We start from the raw sequence: 19,230 nt of genomic DNA on the forward strand, positions 1-19,230 counted from the left end.
TTCACATTCCACCTTAAAAAGTATTGTAGCTCTCATTAATTTCTGTGACTATTATAGGTATAAAGTTATAGTCTATTGTTATTTTAATTTTCACTTTCCAGATTACTAAGTATTGTTTCCAATGTTTCTTGGCCATTTGGTCTTGATCTTCAGTAAATTGTCTACAAATGTGCTTTGCCCTATTTTCTACTGAATCAAATGCCATTTTCTCAGGATTTTCTAAGAGTTTTGTGGCAAACATGGAGTTGCCACACCCAGACCCTGCTATGATAAAGGACTCAGTCCCCAGCTGCGAGGAGTATGGTTCACTGACAGCCTGCAGCTATTCACTTATTCAGGGTCTACCTCAAATTTGAACCAAGATCATAATGTTCTTATTCAGGCAGCCCATGGCCAATGAATGAGTGAGGCAGTGATAGCTGAGGGCATGCCTCTCTCCATTTCCACCATCACAGGACTCCACCAACAGACATCCTTGCTCCACAACTCCCACTTGGCTGGCTGAGTCAGCTTGTAACAAGAGTGATGGCACCACCTGCTCCTCCTTTTTCCCCCAAATATTTTACTCCCCAATAAACCTTTTGCACCCCTAACTCCATATGCTTCCCAGAGAACTCAACCAGTACATTGTAAATATTATCCTTATTATGTCATGTACATTAATAGTTATCTAGAACAATCCTTTATTGACTTTATGGAAACTTTTGCCTACACATTATATTAATTTTCACAGAATCAAAAATGTCTATCAGTTCAACTATAATTTTTGAGTCTCCATTGTTGATTAAGATGCAGTTTTCCACCGCTAAATTGTAGATGTAAATCCTACCTTTTTCTGCAAGATTTTTATTGGTTTTTGAAACTATGTATTTGGCCTATTTATAATTTATTTCTAAGTTTGGTTTTTATATTTATAATTGTTAATGAGTGTGTATAAGTGTCAAATAAATTTTTAAAAATAAGATGGGGGTCTATTTTTATTTTCCTCCAGATAAATGTCTATTTGTGCCAGCACTATTAAATAATCCTATTGCCTCCTCACTGAATAGAATTATCCTTCTTGTCACATATCACATTTCTACATGTACTTCAGTCTACTTTTGGATTGTCTTGTCCTGATTCCCATCCAATACCAATTAAGTTTATTACAGTGACCATGTGTTATGTTCTAATATCCATCTTCCCTCCATATTGTAGCTAGAGGGATTTATGTAAAGTACAAATCTGACTTCCCACTATTAAGCTTTATTGGCTTCCCAGTGCCAGCTGAATAGAGTCCAGGGTCTTTGGCACACATGGACATGGCTCCTATCTATATCCCTGGAATCCTCTCTAGCTACACTACTTCTCTTCTTTCACACTCTAGGACTATTAGGCTACTTGAAATCCACTGAATACTAAATGCATTTCATGCTTTTCACATCTTGGTTATATGAAATCCCTTTCCCACCTCTCTTCCTTGAGCTAACCATCACTCCTTCTTCAAAATTCAGTTCAGACATTGTCTTTTCCAGAAAGTGTTTCCAAAACCCTCAAATCACCATTTATTCTCCTTTAACACCTTTATACCAAGTGTACTATATTTACATCTTTTTAAGTTTGTCTGCCTTTTTAGGTATTTCCTCTGCCTTCTAAAATAAAACCAAAAGAAAAGCAGATCCTGAGGACTATGCTCTTCTGTAAGAGTTTCCACACATTTTAATAGCAAATTCTTGTTGGTTTTTAAAGATGCCCATCATTTACTATGTCTCTATATTAGTATTTATGCACATTATAAAACATACACCAAAGAGTTATAAGAAGATGAAGCAAATATTCCTTTAAAATGTTTTGCTAATGGTGATGGCTTTATACCACCATTAGCTAATATCTTAAGACACAATATCTATTTAGGGCCTTCTGTTGTTGACAGAAGAAGGTGTACATCCACATACTAAAAAGTCAATTTTGGGGAGCTGACTTCTTATAAGATATATTACCATTGTTTTTACTTCGCGATGTGGCTGAGAACGTGCTTGCAGTAAGAATAGAAGGGCAAGCTCTGCAATTTTTGAAAAGTTCACTAAAATTATGTTTGATTTATGTTCTCTGGAATATTTAAGCCATGCATCCATCTTGAGTTAGTTTAATTCAAACTAACACAACATAATTTAAAATTCATTTAGCTGGGCTCATGGACCAGGCAATGAGTTGGAGCTGTCAAATTCTCCATGTTCTAGAACTCTCAATCTTCCCTCAAAGTATCTTTTTTACCCATGTATGGACCAAGTAAGGGTAAGAGTGGAATCTACATATCAAACATTAGCAAAGCTTGATTTACTTCTTATCAATGCAGATAAATAAAAATATGAGCTCCTGAAGGAAGCACTAAACATGGAAAGGAACAACAGGTACCAGCCTGTGCAAAAACATGCCAAAATGTAAAGTCCATCGATGCTAGGAAGAAACTGCATCAACTAACGAGCAAAATAACCAGCTGTCATAATGACAGGATCAAGTTCACACATAACAATATTAACCTTAAATGTAAATGGACTAAATGGTCCAATTAAAAGACACAGACTGGCAAACTGGATAAAGAGTCAAGACCCATCAGTTTGCTGTATTCAGGAGACCCATCTCACATGCAGAGACACACATAGGCTCAAAATTAAGGGATGGAGGAAGATCTACCAAGCAAATGGAAAACAAAAAAAAGCAGTGGTTGCAATCCTAGTCTCTGATAAAACAGACTTTAAACCATCAAAGATCAAAAGAGACAAAAAATGCCATTACATAATGGTAAAGTGATCAATTCATCAGGAAGAGCTAGCTATCCTAAATATATATGCACCCAATACAGGAATACCCAGATTCATACAGCATGTCCTTAGACACTTACAAAGAAGCTTAGACTCCCATACAACAATAATGGGAGGCTTTAACACCCCACTGTCAACATTAGACAGATCAATGAGACAGAAAGTTAACAAGGATATCCAGGAATTGAACTAAACTCTGCACCAAGCGGACCTAATAGACATCTATAGAACTCTCCACCCCAAATCAACAGAATATACATTCTTCTCAGCACTACATCGCACTTATTCCAAAATTGACCACATAGTTGGAAGTAAAGCACTCCTCAGCACATGTAAAAGAACAGAAATTATAACAAACTGTCTCTCAGACCACAGTGCAATCAAACTAGAACTCAGGAATAAGAAACTCAATCAAAACTGGAAACTGAACAACCTGCTCCTGAATGACTACTGGGTACATAACGAAATGAAGGCAGAAATAAAGATGTTCTTTGAAACCTATGAGAACAAAGATACAACATACCAGAATCTCTGGGACACATTTAAAGCAGTGTGTAGAGGGAAATTTATAGCACTAAATGCCCACAAGAGAAAGCAGGAAAGATCTAAAATTGACACCCTAACATCACAATTAAAAGAACTAGAGAAGCAAGAGCAAACACATTCAAAAGCTAGCAGAAGGCAAGAAATAACTAAGATCAGAGCAGAACTGAAGGAGATAGAGACACAAAAAGCCCTCCAAAAAATCAATGAATCCAGGAGTTGGTTTTTTGAAAAGATCAACAAAATTGATAGACTGCTAGCAAGACTAACAAAGAAGAAAAGAGAGAAGAATCAAAGAGATACAATAAAAAATGATAATGAGGATATCACCACCAACTCCACAGAAATACAAACTACCATCAGAGAATACTATAAACACCTCTATGCAAATAAACTAGAAAACCTAGAAGAAATGGATAATTTCCTGGACACTTAACTCTCCCAAGACTAAACCAGGAAGAAGTTGAATCCCTGAATAGACCAATAGCAGGCTCTGAAATTGAGGCAATAATTAATAGCCTACCAACCAAAAAAAGTCCAGGACCAGACGGATTCACAGCCGAATTCTACCAGAGGTACAAGGAGGAGTTGGTACCATTCCTTCTAAAAATATTCCAATCAATAGAAAAAAGATGAAATCCTCCCTAACTCATTTTATGAGGCCAACATCATCCTGATACCAAAGCCTGGCAGAGACACAACAAAAAAAGAGAATTTTAGACCAATATCCCTGATGAACATCAATGCAAAAATCCTCAATAAAATACTGGCAAACCAAATCCAGCAGAACATCAAAAAGCTTATCCACCATGATCAAGTGGGCTTCAACACTGGGATGCAAGGCTAGTTCAACATACGCAAATCAATAAACATAATCCAGGATATAAACAGAACCAAAGACAAAAGCCACATGATTATCTCAATAGATGCAGAACAGATCTTTGACAAAATTCAACAGTCCTTCAGGCTAAAAACGCTCAATAAATTTGGTATTGATGGAACGTATCTCAAAATAATAAGAGCTATTTATGACAAACCCACAGCCAATATCACACTGAGTGGGCAAAAACTGGAAGCATTCCCTTTGAAAACTGGCACAAGACAGGGATGCCCTCTCTCACCACTCCTATTCAACATAGTGTTGGAAGTTCTGGCTAGGACAATCAGGCAAGAGAAAGAAATAAAGAGTATTCAGTTAGGAAAAGAAGAAGTCAAATTGTCCCTGTTTGCTGATGACATGATTGTATATTTAGAAAACCCCATTGTCTCAGCCCAAAATCTCCTTAAGCTGATAAGCAACTTCAGCAAAGTCTCAGGATACAAAATTAATGTGCAAAAATCACAAGCATTCCTATACACCAGTAACAGACAAACAGAGAACCAAATCATGAGTGAACTCCCATTCACAATCACTTCAAAGAGAATAAAATACCTAGGAATCCAACTTACAAGGGATGTAAAGAACCTCCTCAAGGAGAACTACAAACCACTGCTCAGTGAAATAAAAGAGGACACAAACAAATGGAAGAACATACCATGCTCATGGATAGGAAGAATTAATATTGTGAAAATGGCCATACTGCCCAAGGCAATTTATAGATTCAATGCCATCCCCATTAAGCTACCAATGACTTTCTTCACGGAATTGGAAAAAACTTCTTTAAAGTTCATATGGAACCAAAAAAGACCCTGCATTGCCAAGACAATCCTAAGCCAAAAGAAAAAAGCTGAAGGCATCACGCTACCTGACTTCAAACTATACTACAAGGCTACAGTAACCAAAACAGCATGGTACTGGTACCAAAACAGAGATATAGACCAATGGAACAGAACAGAGCCCTCAAAAATAATACCACACATCTACAGCCATCTGATCTTTGACAAACCTGGCAAAAACAAGAAACGGGGAAAGGATTCCCTATTTAATAAATGGTGCTGGGAAAATTGGCTAGCCATAAGTAGAAAGCTGAAACTGGATCCTTTCCTTACTCCTTATACAAAAATTAATTCCAGATGGATTAGAGACTTAAATGTTAGACCTAAAACCATAAAAACCCTAGAAGAATACCTAGGTAGTACCATTCAGGACATAGGCATGGGCAAGGACTTCATGTCTAAAACACCAAAAGCAATGGCAACAAAAGCCAAAATTGACAAATGGGATCTAATTGAACTAAAAAGCTTCTGCACAGCAAAAGAAACTACCATCAGAGTGAACAGGCAACTGACAGAATGGGAGAAAATGTTTGCAATCTACTCATCTGACAAAGGGCTAATATCCAGAACCTACAAAGAACTCAATCAAATTTACAAGAAAAAAACAACCCCATCAAAAAGTGGGCAAAGTATATGAACAGACATTTCTCAAAAGAAGACATTCATACAGCCAACAGACACATGAAAAAATGCTCATCATCACTTGCCATCAGAGAAATGCAAATCAAAACCACAATGAGATACCATCTCACACCAGTTAGACTGGCAATCATTAAAAAATCAGAAAACAACAGGTGCTGGAGAGGATGTGGAGAAATAGGAACACTTTTACACTGTTGGTGGGACTGTAAAGTAGTTCAACCATTGTGGAATACAGTGTGGCGACTCCTCAAGGATCTAGAACTAGAAATACAATTTGACCCAGCCATCCCATTACTGGGTATATACCCAAAGGATTATAAGTCATGCTGCTATAAGGACATATGCACACATATGTTTACTGTGGCACTATTCACAATAGCAAAGACTTGGAATCAACCCAAATGTCCCTCAGTGACAGACTGGATTAAGAAAATGTTGCACATATATAGCATGGAATACTATGCAGCCATAAAAAAGGATGAGTTTGTGTCCTTTGTAGGGACATGGATGCAGCTGAAAACCATCATTCTCAGCAAACTATTGCAAGAACAGAAAACTAAATACAGCATGCTCTCACTCATAGGTGGGAATTGAACAATGAGATCACTTGGACACAGGAAGGGGAACATCACACACCAGGTCCTATTGTGGGGAGGGGGTAGGGGGCAGGGATAGCATTAGGAGATATACCTAATGTAAATGACGAGTTAATGGGTGCAGCACACTAACATGGCACATGTATACATATGTAACAAACCTGCATGTTGTGCACATGTACCCTAGAACTTAAAGTATAATAATAATAATAATAATAAAAAGATAAGGACAAGGAGCAATAAGAGATTAGGGAAAGGTTAGCAGAGACTGAACTCAGGAGTTCTGCTGCTTAGGCTTGAACTGAGACCACAAAAGCCTTGGAATTGTCTCATTAAGAGTACCTGACAGTGGTGCCACCAAACAGGATGTAACTGTCCTACTCCCTGTAGGAGGATTTGCCTATGAAGATTACACTTTGTAGCAAGAGCACAACAGAAAGGGCAGGCACTTTGGAGTCAGACCACCTTGGATTCAAAGCATGGCTCTCCTACTTATTAACTCAGTAACTGATCTTATTATGGTGGTGGTGACAATGTTGGTGCTGGTGGTGGGAGTTAGGGTATTACTAGTAGTTCAGTGACCATGCAAAGCACTATTTACAGCACCAAAATAATTGTAAATAACCCTCTCAGTCCACCAAACATATTGAATGCCTCAGTCTATATTCTATCTCCAATTGGGGTGAGCAAGAATATGACCTCCTCAAAGTGATGTTGAATGAATTAAGGCCACTGCTTGGCATGAAAATAAGCACACTCATCTTATTATATCTTATGGAATTGCAAAACTCACTGTAATCCTATGCCCAATTAGTAGATTGGGATAGGAGTATGGTCAGAATTAGAAAGGAGAGGAATACATCCATTTCTACACCATTTTATTCCTTTTGTAAACTCTGAGACCAGATTAAATAATCCATGTAGGTAAAAAAAGAAAGAAAGAAAGAAAGAAAGAAAGAAAGAAAGAAAGAAAGAAAGAAAGAAAGAAAGAAAGAAAGAAAGAAAGAAAGAAAGAAAGAGAAAGAAAGAAAGAAAGAAAGAAAGAAAGAACGAAATTGGAAACAGAGGCATCTTCTAAACATGTCTTTTCATGTTGTTTTATCTACCAAGTTAAATCACTCCCTGGTCTAGGCTATCTCTGTACCTGGCAACTTAGCTTCTACTGCCATGCTTAGCACAATGAATGTATAAACTTTCTACTTACTTAGCTGCTTCTTGCACTAGACCACAGGCTGCCAAAGGGTCTTGCTACCAGAGCAAGAACTAGGCCTTATTTATTGCTGTATCTCATGCCGTAGCATAAAGCCTGCCCACAGGAGGCACACGATAGTTATCCACATCTATAAACTACAGAATGCATCTAAAGGGTTATCAAGAAAACAAGAGCCAGAAGTAGATATTAGGAGCTAGAATCTAAAGTTAGAAAACTCAAGAGGCAAGAAGGGAAGAACTGCCAACTAGGGAAGGCAAGCAAGAAGGGTAGGTTTGGGTAAATCCCTGAAACAAAGACTATGTTCTGAACAGATCGTGTGAAGAAAAAAGATGAGAAACATTGGGAAGCTGGAAGAAAACTTAAGAAAATGGGATGTTTAGGTTTGCAATTTGTAATGTGCTATACTTTTATGTTTATCTTGGTAAACAGTATCTCCCATATGTGAAACCAGATTTCTGAATGAGCCTCACCAATCCCTCTCCATCATCACCCATGCCCAATAGTCTCAGTTCCTCACTGGTATCTCTTTAACCTTTTCCCAGTATTTGATTCTCACTCCTGTCACCTTTGTTCGAGTCCTCATTATTTTCACTTGAAATGTTTTCTCCTCCAAATTCAATTCTCTGTTTCCAGTCTGTGCCCCTCAAAAACTCTTCTTTGATATGAAAATATCTTCCTAAAATTTGGCTCTGAATATACAACTTCTTGGTTCAATCATCTTCAATGGCCCCTATTTACAAAGGTCTCCAGAATAAAATTCTCTTTATTGCCATGTATAAGTAACATGACAAAGTGCACTGTGCCTGAACATAAATCATGCTACTATAAAGATACATGCACACGTATGTTTATTGCGGCACTATTCACAATAGCAAAGACTGGGAATGTCCATCAATGATAGACTGGATTAAGAAAATGTGACACATATACACCATGGAATACTATGCAGCCATAAAAGAGGATGAGTTCATGTCCTTTGCAGGGACATGGATGAAGCTGGAAACCATCATTCTGAGCAAACTATCACAAGGACAGAAAACCAAACACCACATGTTCACACTCATAAGTGGGAACTGAACAATGAGAACACTTGGACACAGGGTGGGGAATATCACACACCACGGCCTGTCATGGGGTGGGAGACAGGGGGAGGGATAGCATTAGGAGAAATACCTAATGAAAATGATGAGTTAATGGGTGCAGCAAACCAACATGGTACATGTATACATATGTAACAAACCTGCACGGTGTACATATGTACCCTATAACTTAAAGTATAATTATTTTAAAAAAGGAACTAAGTTTTGAAAATGGCATCCACCACTTACTAGCAATGTGACCACGAGAGTCACTTTTACCTCTCCAAGACTCAGGTTTCCAATGAGAGAAAGAAAAAGAGAGACTAAGAAAAAGAGAGAACTAAGACTTAAAAAGAATGTGGCTAGCCCAGCATTGCGTACATGATACAGGCTCAGCATCTTTCCCTCAGGTTTTCTGCCCAGACCAGCATTCTAGCCTTAAGGACGCCCTTACGCAGCCCTGGATGCTGTGCTCTGTGATGCTATCCTCTGCGCTGCCACAGATGGTTGATCATTGTTCATATATCACTTATCCTGTTATGCCTGTATTTTATGTTCCTATAAGCATATTTATGTTACACTGTTTTGAGTAATTAGTTTTTTCTATCCTTCTAGATTTAAAATACTTTGAGAACAGAGGTGTGATCTTGTTTATCAAGCTTGTCCAACTAGTGGCCCGTGGACCACATCTGAATGCGGCCCAACACAAATTCGTAAACTTTCTTAAAACATTATGAGTTTCTTTGTGATTTACTTTTTTAGCTCATAAGCTATCGTTAGTGTTTGTATATTTTATGTGTGGCCCAAGACAATTTTTCTTCTTCCAGTGTGGCCCAGGGAAGCCAAAAGATTGGACACCCTGTTCTTCATCTTCATATCTCCTATATTATATTCCATTACGTACTGCATAGAATAGGAACTCTATAAGTGTCTACTAAATTGGGGTGCATTGCATAATTTTAAGGGGTTTATCCAAGTTTTAAAGTTGAACATTCCTTTTGGTGTAAGAATTAATAGTAAGAGGCAGAACAGAGAATTGCCATACTGAAAATAAAGTACCTCTAGTACCCAACACCAGCCTTGAAATACAGTTAGTGTTCCGTAAATTATGTAAATTTTTTTCAGATTAAACACCTACTGCGCTGAATACATTTTTTTAAGAGAATGCAATTCTTGAAAATAAGTGTTTTCAGTCAAAAAAGATTTGGGCAAGACAGGATAGTAACATCTACCCAAATCCATCAACAGTCCTAGGAAAAAAATAATGCCCAAAGAAGATTAGTTCTACTGGTATTGAACAGTAAAATTATTATGCTTTAGAATATGAGTTTTCATCTAAATAGGTTTGTATTCTCTATTTCCACAGAGACTTAAACCTGACAAAATGAGCTTAAATTGCGTGCAGAAATGTATAATGACTTTAGGGATTCTTCGCGTAAGATAAACAAAAATTGTTTCCCATTTTATTTTGGGTAAATAATATGAAGAGCTAATCTTTGAACAAATCAAAAATTAATATAGTTACTCTTTTTTTAATTCTATATCTTGAAGGCAAAGTAACCCAAAGTCAAACTTTTATAGTAGTGTGTACAGTAGTTATTACTGGTGTAACTTTTAATAGTTGTTACTGCTGATTCTTTAAAAATATATGGCAAAATGGTTAAGATCAAGAACTGTGGGTTGGGGGTAGACCCAGGGTTAAACCTCCTACAGCTTTAGATCTTGACCAAATTACTTATCCTCCAAATCTCTGCTTCATCACGTGCTATGACGATAATTGGAGCATCTATTTGAAAGGTTGCTGTGAGAATGAAAAGATTAAATGATACTGATCATAAAGCATTGTGCCTGAAACAAAGTACTTGATAAATGGCAGCTATAATAATCATCATTACTATAAGTTTATCCAGTTGTAATCATTTTAGCTACCTACTAGAAATATGTATTCTTTCCAAAGCAGTCTTCTTTCAGCTAGGCATGGTGGCGTGGGCCTGCCTGTGGTCCCAGCTACTCAGAAGGCTGAGGTGGGAGGATCGCTTGAGCCCAGTAGGTCGAGAATGCAGTGAGCGTGAGATCGCGCCACTGCACTCCAGCCTGGGCGACAGAGTGAGCCTTCGTGTCTAAATAGTTAACTGGACGGGCAGGGTGGCTCACGCCTGTAATCCCAACACTTTGAGAGGCCAAGACAGGCAGATCACTTGAAGTCAGGATTTCAAGCCTGGTGAAACCCCTTCTCTACTAAAAATACAAAAATTAGCCGGGTGTGGTAGCAGGCACCTGTAATCCCAGCTACTCGGGAGGCTGAGACAAGGAGAACCGCTTCAATCTGGAAGGTGGAGGCTGCAGTGAGCCGAGATCGCGCCACTGCACTCCAGCCTGGGCGACAGTGCGAGACTCCGTCTCAAAAACAAAAATAAAAATAATTAGTTAATTAATCATTAATTTTTTTTTTAATGCAATCTTCTTCCAAAGGCGATCACAAGGCTGTTGGAGGCTGGAGCCGCTAAGTCGCCCCCTACCGCGCGGGTGGCTTCGTCCGGGACCATTCCAGAGGCTGTGCCACTGCTGGAGGTGCTCAGCGGGGCCGGGACCCGCTTGGGGCACGGTCCGGGGCGGGCACCGGAGCCCGACTAGGCTGAGCGGCAGGTCCTGACGAAGCCACCCGCGCGGCCCCGCCCGCCTGGCGGGATGAGTGACGGCGGCAACAGGTGCAGAGAGGCGTCCGCGGCTTCTCAGGAGCCCCCGAGTTTGGCGCGTCAGGCCCCGAGAGTCAGAGTTTGACTCTAGAACCTTCTTCGCATTACACCAGTCTTCGGAAGTCGCCCGTCAATCGGCTTCTTCCAGCCCAGTAAAGGCTTAAGGTCACCTCAACCTCTCGAAACCCACCAGTCCCAGAGGCCGACTCTTCTCAAGTGGAGGAGACGGGAAGGCGTGCCGTGCATGGAGCTTTGCCCGACCGCTCGCTCTCTCCTCCCCAGCCGTCTGAGAGCAGGCGAGAGGGGTCCCAGAACAGAGCCCTCGCTCCGCACGCCCCACGCCTGCCCCGCTGTGCCGTGCGCTCTGCCCCTGAGACGCCCCGGCTCGGAGTCCCAGAGCCGCAGCCGAAACTCGCCCGCCCGCGCCCCTCTCCGGCTTGCGGCGCCCGCCCGCACCGCCGCCTGCCACCCGAGGCGACGCCGTCTGCTTCTCCCCACCCGCCAGGTGGCAGGTTCAGGGCCCGGGTCTGAGCCTGCTCCCCTGCAGCTGCCACCGCCGCCCTCGCCGCCAGGGGGCGAGAGTCCCAGGCAGGACAAGCAGCGCTGCTGCCTTGGCGTGAAGGTGGTTTCAAACTTTAGGCTTCTCTTCCCTACCCGCGTCTCTGAAGAGCAGAGAGGAAGATGGAAACCGAGTCCGGGCAGGTGAGTACGGCGATCAGGGCCCCAGGGCGCGGGGTAGCGGGGAGAAGGAGCAGCGTGGAGCCGGTCCCTGAAGGCCTGGAGGGGCAAGGTGAAGACCCCAAACGCTCGCTATCTGGTTAGGAAGAAACGTGGCCAGGTGCCCCATCGACCGCTGCCAGGAGCCGCCCGCCCGCAGACCTCGTCTGGCTGTGTCATGGGGGTCAGGAAGGCGCCGCCACGGGGCCTGGACTGGGTGTAGACGGGCCAGGGGACCTCAGGCGCAGATGTTTCGGGAGGCGGCGGGCTGCCGGGCACCCAGCGGAGTCCGAGCAGATAAACTGCTTTCCCGCCGAAATTGGGCTAGGCAGCGTCTTTGACGCTCCCTCCGGCCGAACTTCGACCCATCGGCCCAGAGCGAGGAGTTGTCAGGGCGGTCGACGCCTCCACTCCCCGACTGGTCAGCGAGGACCGGAAGGTCTGAGAGACCTCGCGGGGGCCCGCCTGTGGCCCAGGTGGGATCCGGACACTGTAGCACTGGCTGTGCACCCGAGCCAGTCAGGGCGGACTTGGGGAAGTGAGGGAAGACGGCCCACACAGGCCCGAGGCGCAGCGGCAACGTGCCGTCCCGCCCCGCCCCGTCCCGCCGCCAGCAGCCAATCAGGGAGCGCCGCGCGAGGGTGGGGACCAGCTGCGCACGAGGCCAGCGGCGGGGTCTGTGCCGTTGAGGGTTCCCGCCACTGCTGCTGGCGGATTTGCGGGGCAAAATTTCTCGCTGGCTAGCCTTCTTTTCCCTCCCGCACTTTGGTGGGGAGGGGGTGGATCCTCGTTTTGGTGCCCAAGTTCACGATGACCCGAGAGAACTCGAGGAAGTTGTCGCCGCGGCCATTTCCCCCAGTGCCGCAACTTGCTGGCCTTGGAGGGGGAGGAGCGCCGAGGCAGTGACTGCGACGGTTAGCCCGCCCGTTCCTGCTGTCTTCCTTTGCAAAATAGATGCTAGATCTCGAGGTTGACTTAAGGGGAGGAGCCAGTGAGGGCACATTGCTTTGGAGGAGAAGTTAATAAACTCTCTAGTGCTGGAAGTTTTAGCAAGAGGAGGAGACTTCAGACCCGACAACAGTCCCCTTCTAGGTGCTTCCGTAACACGTGCGGAATTTATTGCTAGTTAGAATTTGAGGCTTTCTTTGTTGTTTAACTCAATGCATCACTAATTGTTAATAATGAACTTAGATGTTGCCTCTACCTGAGCCTTGCTATTGCTAACATTAAAATATTTTGTAGGCCTGGTGCGGTGGCTCACGCCTGTAATCCCAACACGTTGGGAGGCTGAGGTGAGCGGATCACGAGGTCAGGAAATCGAGACCATCCTGTCCAACATGGTGAAACCCTGTGTCTACTAAAAATACAAAAAAATTAGTGCACGCCTGTAGTCTCAGCTACTCGGGAGGCTGACGCAGGAGAATCTCTTGAACCGGGGAGGCAGAGGTTGCAGTGAGCTGAAATCACGCCACTGCGCTCCAGCCTGGTGACAGAGCGAGACTCCGTCTCAAATATATATATATATACACATGTGTATATATATAGTACACTGCTGTTATACTGTATTCTTTTGCCTTCAGCCTATTTGGCATATCGTGAGCAGGACTCTCCTGAAGACATGATTCACTTTTAGTCGTTCAACAGATATTCATTGAGCACCTGCTGTGTACTGTCAGTACTTTAGATGCTGCCGTGAAAAAAGCAAAACTCCTGCCCTAGTGCATTACATAATAGTGGAGACGGATAATGGACATAATAAGTAAATTATATCGTATGTTAGAAAATGATGAGGGAGAAAAATTAAGCAAAGCGAGCCCACATTAGAGCAGGAGCCTTAGACACTGGAGGAGAGTGAAGTGAATTGAGTGTGAAAGGTTTTTCTTTTCTCAGGGAGTATCCTTTAGTTTCTCGAGATTGGAAATAAAGCACTGTTTACTTCCGTTCATTTCATCCTTCCCTTGATGAAATATAATGGGGTTTGTCTTTTACTTAAACTTGCAAACAAATTAGTACATCTTATTTTCAATAAGAGAATTTCATGAAGAATGATTTTTTTAATTTAGCAAATAGGTAACTTTGACACTGTAAACAAATGGGCAGAAAGACAAGATTACATCTAGTAGAGCTGTTATATTATTTCTAGCAATACAAAATCCACAGTTGAAAAATACTAAGCATTCCAGAATTACCCATTCTGAGCATTATATCCTACTGAGCAAAGTGACTGATGTCACAAATAACCTCCAAGTGCCCAGAGAGAAAGTTGTTAAGATTAGATTCCCAGTTTCTTTCATTGGAAACTACAACATAGTAATTATTAAATGTGGTGGCTTTTCCGTGTTTTAAAAGAAGTATTTACGTATTCCCTTATTAGGAGTATGTACTTCCTTAAGGCTGGATGGAGAAGAGAGCCCATAAGGTCCAGCCTATAGCCCAATTGCCACTCCTGCCCTAGTCATTTCTCTGTACATCTTGCAAAGATTAATTGAGGGATTGTGATTGTATTGACCAGAGAAGAAAGAACACAAATTTGAAAAAGAACAACTCTATTACCTGAGCTGGAAATTCATTTTCATGTGTTTGTTTCTCAGAGAATTTGAATTATGAACTTCAAGATTTGTTATTTTCTTTTTCTTTCTTTTTGAGACGGGGTCTCGCTTTGTTGCCCAGGCTGGGGTTGAACTCCTGACCTCAAGCAATCCTCCTGCCTCAGCCTCCCAAGCAACTGGGATTACAGGCACAAGCCACAACACCCAGTTTACTTCAAGTTTTTTGAAGCACACATTTAGGATATTAGACTGTCTCAGAAGTGTGTTTAGTGTTTCCAGATGGAAAATAATTCACCAGTTCTTGAATTGGTTTCTCTTCTACATGATTCTCAAGTCCTGGTTTTCTTTCAGTTATACCTTAAAAGTCTATTATTTTACCATTCTGCAAAGGCTTATACATTTATATATGTTTATTAAAATTTAAATTAGATCCTCTAACTTATCGTTGTGAACATATGGATATGTACTGAGCTAATTCTTTGGAATAAACATTTATGAGCTATAAGTATATAATTTTTAACAAAATCAGTCCAATCTTCAAAATGACAAGGGCATTTAAAATTTTGACCTTCAGGCTGAAAATGGTGAATGTGAATGTTACAGTTTATTAACTTATCAATGACCATTAGTTAAAGACCACCAGGAACACAAGCGTCATTTAGTGAAGTTGGGTCTGTTAATCGTTCAAACAAAGGAAAACAGAAACCATGGGGCCTCTCAATCAGAAGGTGTTAGAACTCATAGGATATAGGCTTGTGTTGAGCAATTTTTAGAGAGGGTTTAAGGAAGCAGGGCTTTACTCTGGAATGTATATCGTCAGGAAATGGTAGTAATTCTATGATTGGATGTGTTAACTTTTATCTAAAAGGAAAGAAAAATGGATCGAGGCCAAAACTATAACTAATAAAGAAGGGGCAGTCACTCATATCAGCCAGAACAGAGGGATATTTGGTTATTATTGGATTTGGGCAATGCGTTTTTTTTAGTCAGCCTTCAAACATGATTGTGGAGTGGTCTTGTTTTTAATCTTAATCCATCAGAGTCACAGGGTGACTTTGTCTGATGTTGGTATTCTGTTAATGAGAGAACACCACAGCCTAGCCGTGAGTGCCAGGCCAACTCCTAACAACACCAGGGCCTAGCTGATTGTGTCAGGCTGGGACTGTTTTTCTCTTTCTCAAACATCTTCATGAGTTTAATATTCCCCTTAACAATTAAGTAATCGGTTTGATAATAATATAAGCATTTTAAGTAATGTACTTAATATTTAAAATCTCTATAATGGAGTAGATTCTGTGTTTCCTAGTTCTGTTGCTCTAAAAAGCTCTTAGCTCTAATTATAATTTTTATAATATTAAAAGTAAAGCCTAGAATACTATATTTTACCTAAATGACTCATCTTTTTTAAAGATATACATTTTCAGTCTGCATCAAAAGCAGACTGCATTATACCCAGTGCAAAAAGTGTAAAAGAATTTTATTTTACAGCAAACATCAAACCAGATGCAAACAGATTCATTATCTCCATCCCCTAATCCTGTGTCGCCTGTGCCTTTGAATAACCCAACAAGTGCCCCAAGATATGGAACAGTGATCCCTAATCGCATCTTTGTAGGAGGAATTGACTTTAAGGTACCTATTTATGCATGCAGTAAAGTGTATTTTTTCATTAGAAGTCTTTATTTCTCAGAAATTGTTTATTTGTGCAGCTATAAAATCATATTTGCATAATGATTAATAGATTTCAAATTTCCTTCTTATAAAGAATCTTTCGAACCAACATGTAGGTTACATAAAGTATAAAAACTATTTGTTCAATGTCAAATACAAGGAAATTGAGCCTCATTGACTTGCTGTAGGCTCCTAGCCAGCCACATAGTGACAGAGTGAGACTAGAAGCCTCGTTTTCTGTCTCATAGCTCCACACTCTTCCATACCAGAACTAATTATACTTTCTTGCCTATACTCCAATAACCAAAATAATGAATGATTATAATTTTCAAAAGAGACTCAATTCTTTAAAATCTTAGTTTTATGAAATACTATTTCTTTATCCCAACTCTTATCTCAGATTCCTGAGCAACCTCCTAGGCGTCTATTCTTTGCAAAGCACTTTCTATGTTAGAGTTTAGGATTTGATTACCAGAAAACTCCTGTGTCCTTGTCAAAATAAAGCATCTTAAAAATAATATATTTAAGCAGAAAAAAATAACTATTCAGTACTAGACTTAGTACCTGGGTGCCTAAATAATCTGTACAACAAACCCCCATGACGATTTATCTTTATAACAAATCTGCACGTGTACCCCGAACCTAAAATAAAAGTTTTTTAAAAAGTAATATATTTACATCATGTAATCAGCTATTCCACTCTTCCAAGGAAGCATAGTTCATGAGATGATGTGCAGTGCCCCCCACCCCGCATGAGTAAACACCTACAAGAAAGGCATGCATAGATACTGTAAGTGGAATACTCTTACTTTCAAATGGATATATGGAAGGATTTCCAAGACTCTATTTTACATATTAGAAATTATAGGGAGAGTTATTTTGGACAAAAAAAAACTTTCCTTATGCCATTAGGTGTGATATTTGACATTTATAACTCACTATTTCCATATAATCAATCTGTTACAATTTGGGTGGAATTTCTTTTTTCCTGCACAAGAGAAATGTTACACTTAGTGTATTTGCCAAAACAATGAGTCTTAAACAAGTATATGATTGTTTCACTAAAAATAAAGTAAGAAAAATTATTTCTTATAAAATATTTATTTTTAAAAAGGTTTTCTGTATCTGTGGAAAATACTGATGGCTGGCAAAAATGTTCAATTTGGGAATTCATTTATATTACAATAGCTTAGCATGTTTTTAAAAATAAGTTATCAATAAATATAAATATGTGTATGGCCAAGTTATTTTAGGTTACTGAAGCCCATCAGCTGCAGCATGAACTTTGGAAACGGTTGTTATAAGGCAGCCATAGCTTTACGGTAACTGCTAGGGCTCCCTCCTGTATGCTTATACCTTTTTCAAAACCACAGATAAAGTCCAGCAAGGAAATAATTTACTGTAATAGCAAGTAGTCACAGACTTTTTAACCTTTCATTTTTAGAAGCGAACAGACTATCTCTCTTAATGCTTACTTTTCTTGACTGTCCCTTTGTCACTGAAGAAGTGGAGCTACAAAATTCAGCTGTGATTATTCTACCAGAGAATAGTTGGAATTAATTTGTATTCAAATATCTAGTAACAATTCTTATTCTAGCATTGATTTCATTTCCTGTTAACTGAAATAAAAGGCATTCAGTTTTTCTTAGATTGAATCAGTATTTGTCATTATCCAGCTTAGTAGGCTTTATGTTACCAGCTAAAAACCAATAGTGTATGTAAGTAGTGAGGTGACAGTTGAACTCAAAAGGCATAGCTCTGCACTAAGGCATGTCTTTTTCTGGTGTATATAAAGAAATTTTTTTCTAGAGAAAAGTTACTCTTGTAGACAAACAATTACAGCTAAACCTGAAAATGAAATTGCAATGAATTTAGTGTCAGCATTCTGAGAAAAGGTGATATGAGTCTATTATCAGACTATTTTGATTAGAAAAACAGATATGCCAAAACCATCTTTGTAGATACTTTGTATGTTTTAAATGTAATTATGATTCCAATTTTTATTTTACTCTCAAAACAATGTCTGAATTTAGCTGAAATGTATATTGAGTACAGATAAGGAATCTAATAACTTTAAATCTTATAGTCACTCCATTGTTCTCACAGTTGAGTTGAAGCACTTTTGGAAATACATTCCTTTCCTAAAACTGACTTAAGAAAGGAGTTCCTGAGACTACTGATTAAAATAGAATGACTGGTGTAGACCAACATAACCTAGTTCCAGTGCCGTGAGTGTCTCTGAGCCACAAGAGCCAATAGTAATATACCCTTACTATGGAAATAGCATTCCTAATCCAAGTTGGTTTTTAAAAAACTGGCCAGCTAGCGAACAAGAATCATAAAGACTTCTTTAAATAATGAGCTTTGTAGTTTTAAAATAATTCAGCTTACATTTTTATTGACATATAGTAATTTAACAACATAGCTATTGTATAAAGCAAGGTATTTATTTTGATTTTAATCACCTGGTGGTTTATGCACTGTTTTGATCATGAGAGGCATTTTTCATGCATCTTATCTATAACTTTTTCTGTCTCCAGAGCAAGCATGAGAATTATTCATCTTTTATCAACTAAAAAATGTTTTTTAATGTTTTCTTTTTATGCCATTAGACAAATGAAAGTGATTTAAGAAAATTTTTTTCCCAGTATGGGTCTGTGAAAGAAGTGAAGATTGTAAATGACAGAGCTGGAGTATCCAAAGGGTTAGTATCATTATAGATTGTCTATAGAATTAACAACTCTATTTTCATTGGATTATTAGGTTTTTGTATGCCAGTTTACTTTGGTTCCATTTTCCAGCGGAGACTATCATGCCCTCTTCTTTCCTCCTACCTTTTGATTTCCTATTTTGTTTGTTTGTTTTTTTGTGTGTGTGTGTGTGTGTGTGTGTGTGTGTATTTTGGAGGGAGGAGACACTGTAGTATTTCTTAATTTGTTGGGAAGTTATTCCTGCATGGGTGGAGGGACCATTCAGTGTTAGGCAGCAAGCACTTAATGTGAGTAGC

The 19,230-nt window shown here is 40.0% G+C and overlaps 1 protein-coding gene across 5 annotated transcripts in view; it reads left to right on the plus strand.

Annotated features, from left to right (window-relative positions):
* The first annotated feature begins 11,504 nt into the window (after positions 1 to 11,504).
* The window catches only part of BOLL (boule homolog, RNA binding protein), a 60,412-nt gene continuing 52,686 nt past the window's right edge, over positions 11,505 to 19,230 (plus strand). For 3 of the 5 annotated variants that reach the window (XM_050750743.1, XM_050750738.1, XM_050750739.1), the window contains exons 1-3: positions 11,505 to 11,988; positions 16,041 to 16,184; positions 18,836 to 18,927. In XM_050750743.1, the coding sequence (XP_050606700.1) occupies positions 11,968 to 11,988; positions 16,041 to 16,184; positions 18,836 to 18,927 (257 nt within the window). In that variant the 5' untranslated portion in view covers positions 11,505 to 11,967. Of the gene's footprint in view, positions 11,989 to 12,662; positions 12,918 to 12,981; positions 13,111 to 16,040; positions 16,185 to 18,835; positions 18,928 to 19,230 lie in introns of those variants that run through there. The other 2 variants (XM_050750740.1, XM_050750741.1) reach the window with 2 other exon arrangements.

This window comes from Macaca thibetana, chromosome 12, assembly GCF_024542745.1.
Source record: "Macaca thibetana thibetana isolate TM-01 chromosome 12, ASM2454274v1, whole genome shotgun sequence".
In the NCBI taxonomy this organism is placed as follows: domain Eukaryota; kingdom Metazoa; phylum Chordata; class Mammalia; order Primates; family Cercopithecidae; genus Macaca; species Macaca thibetana.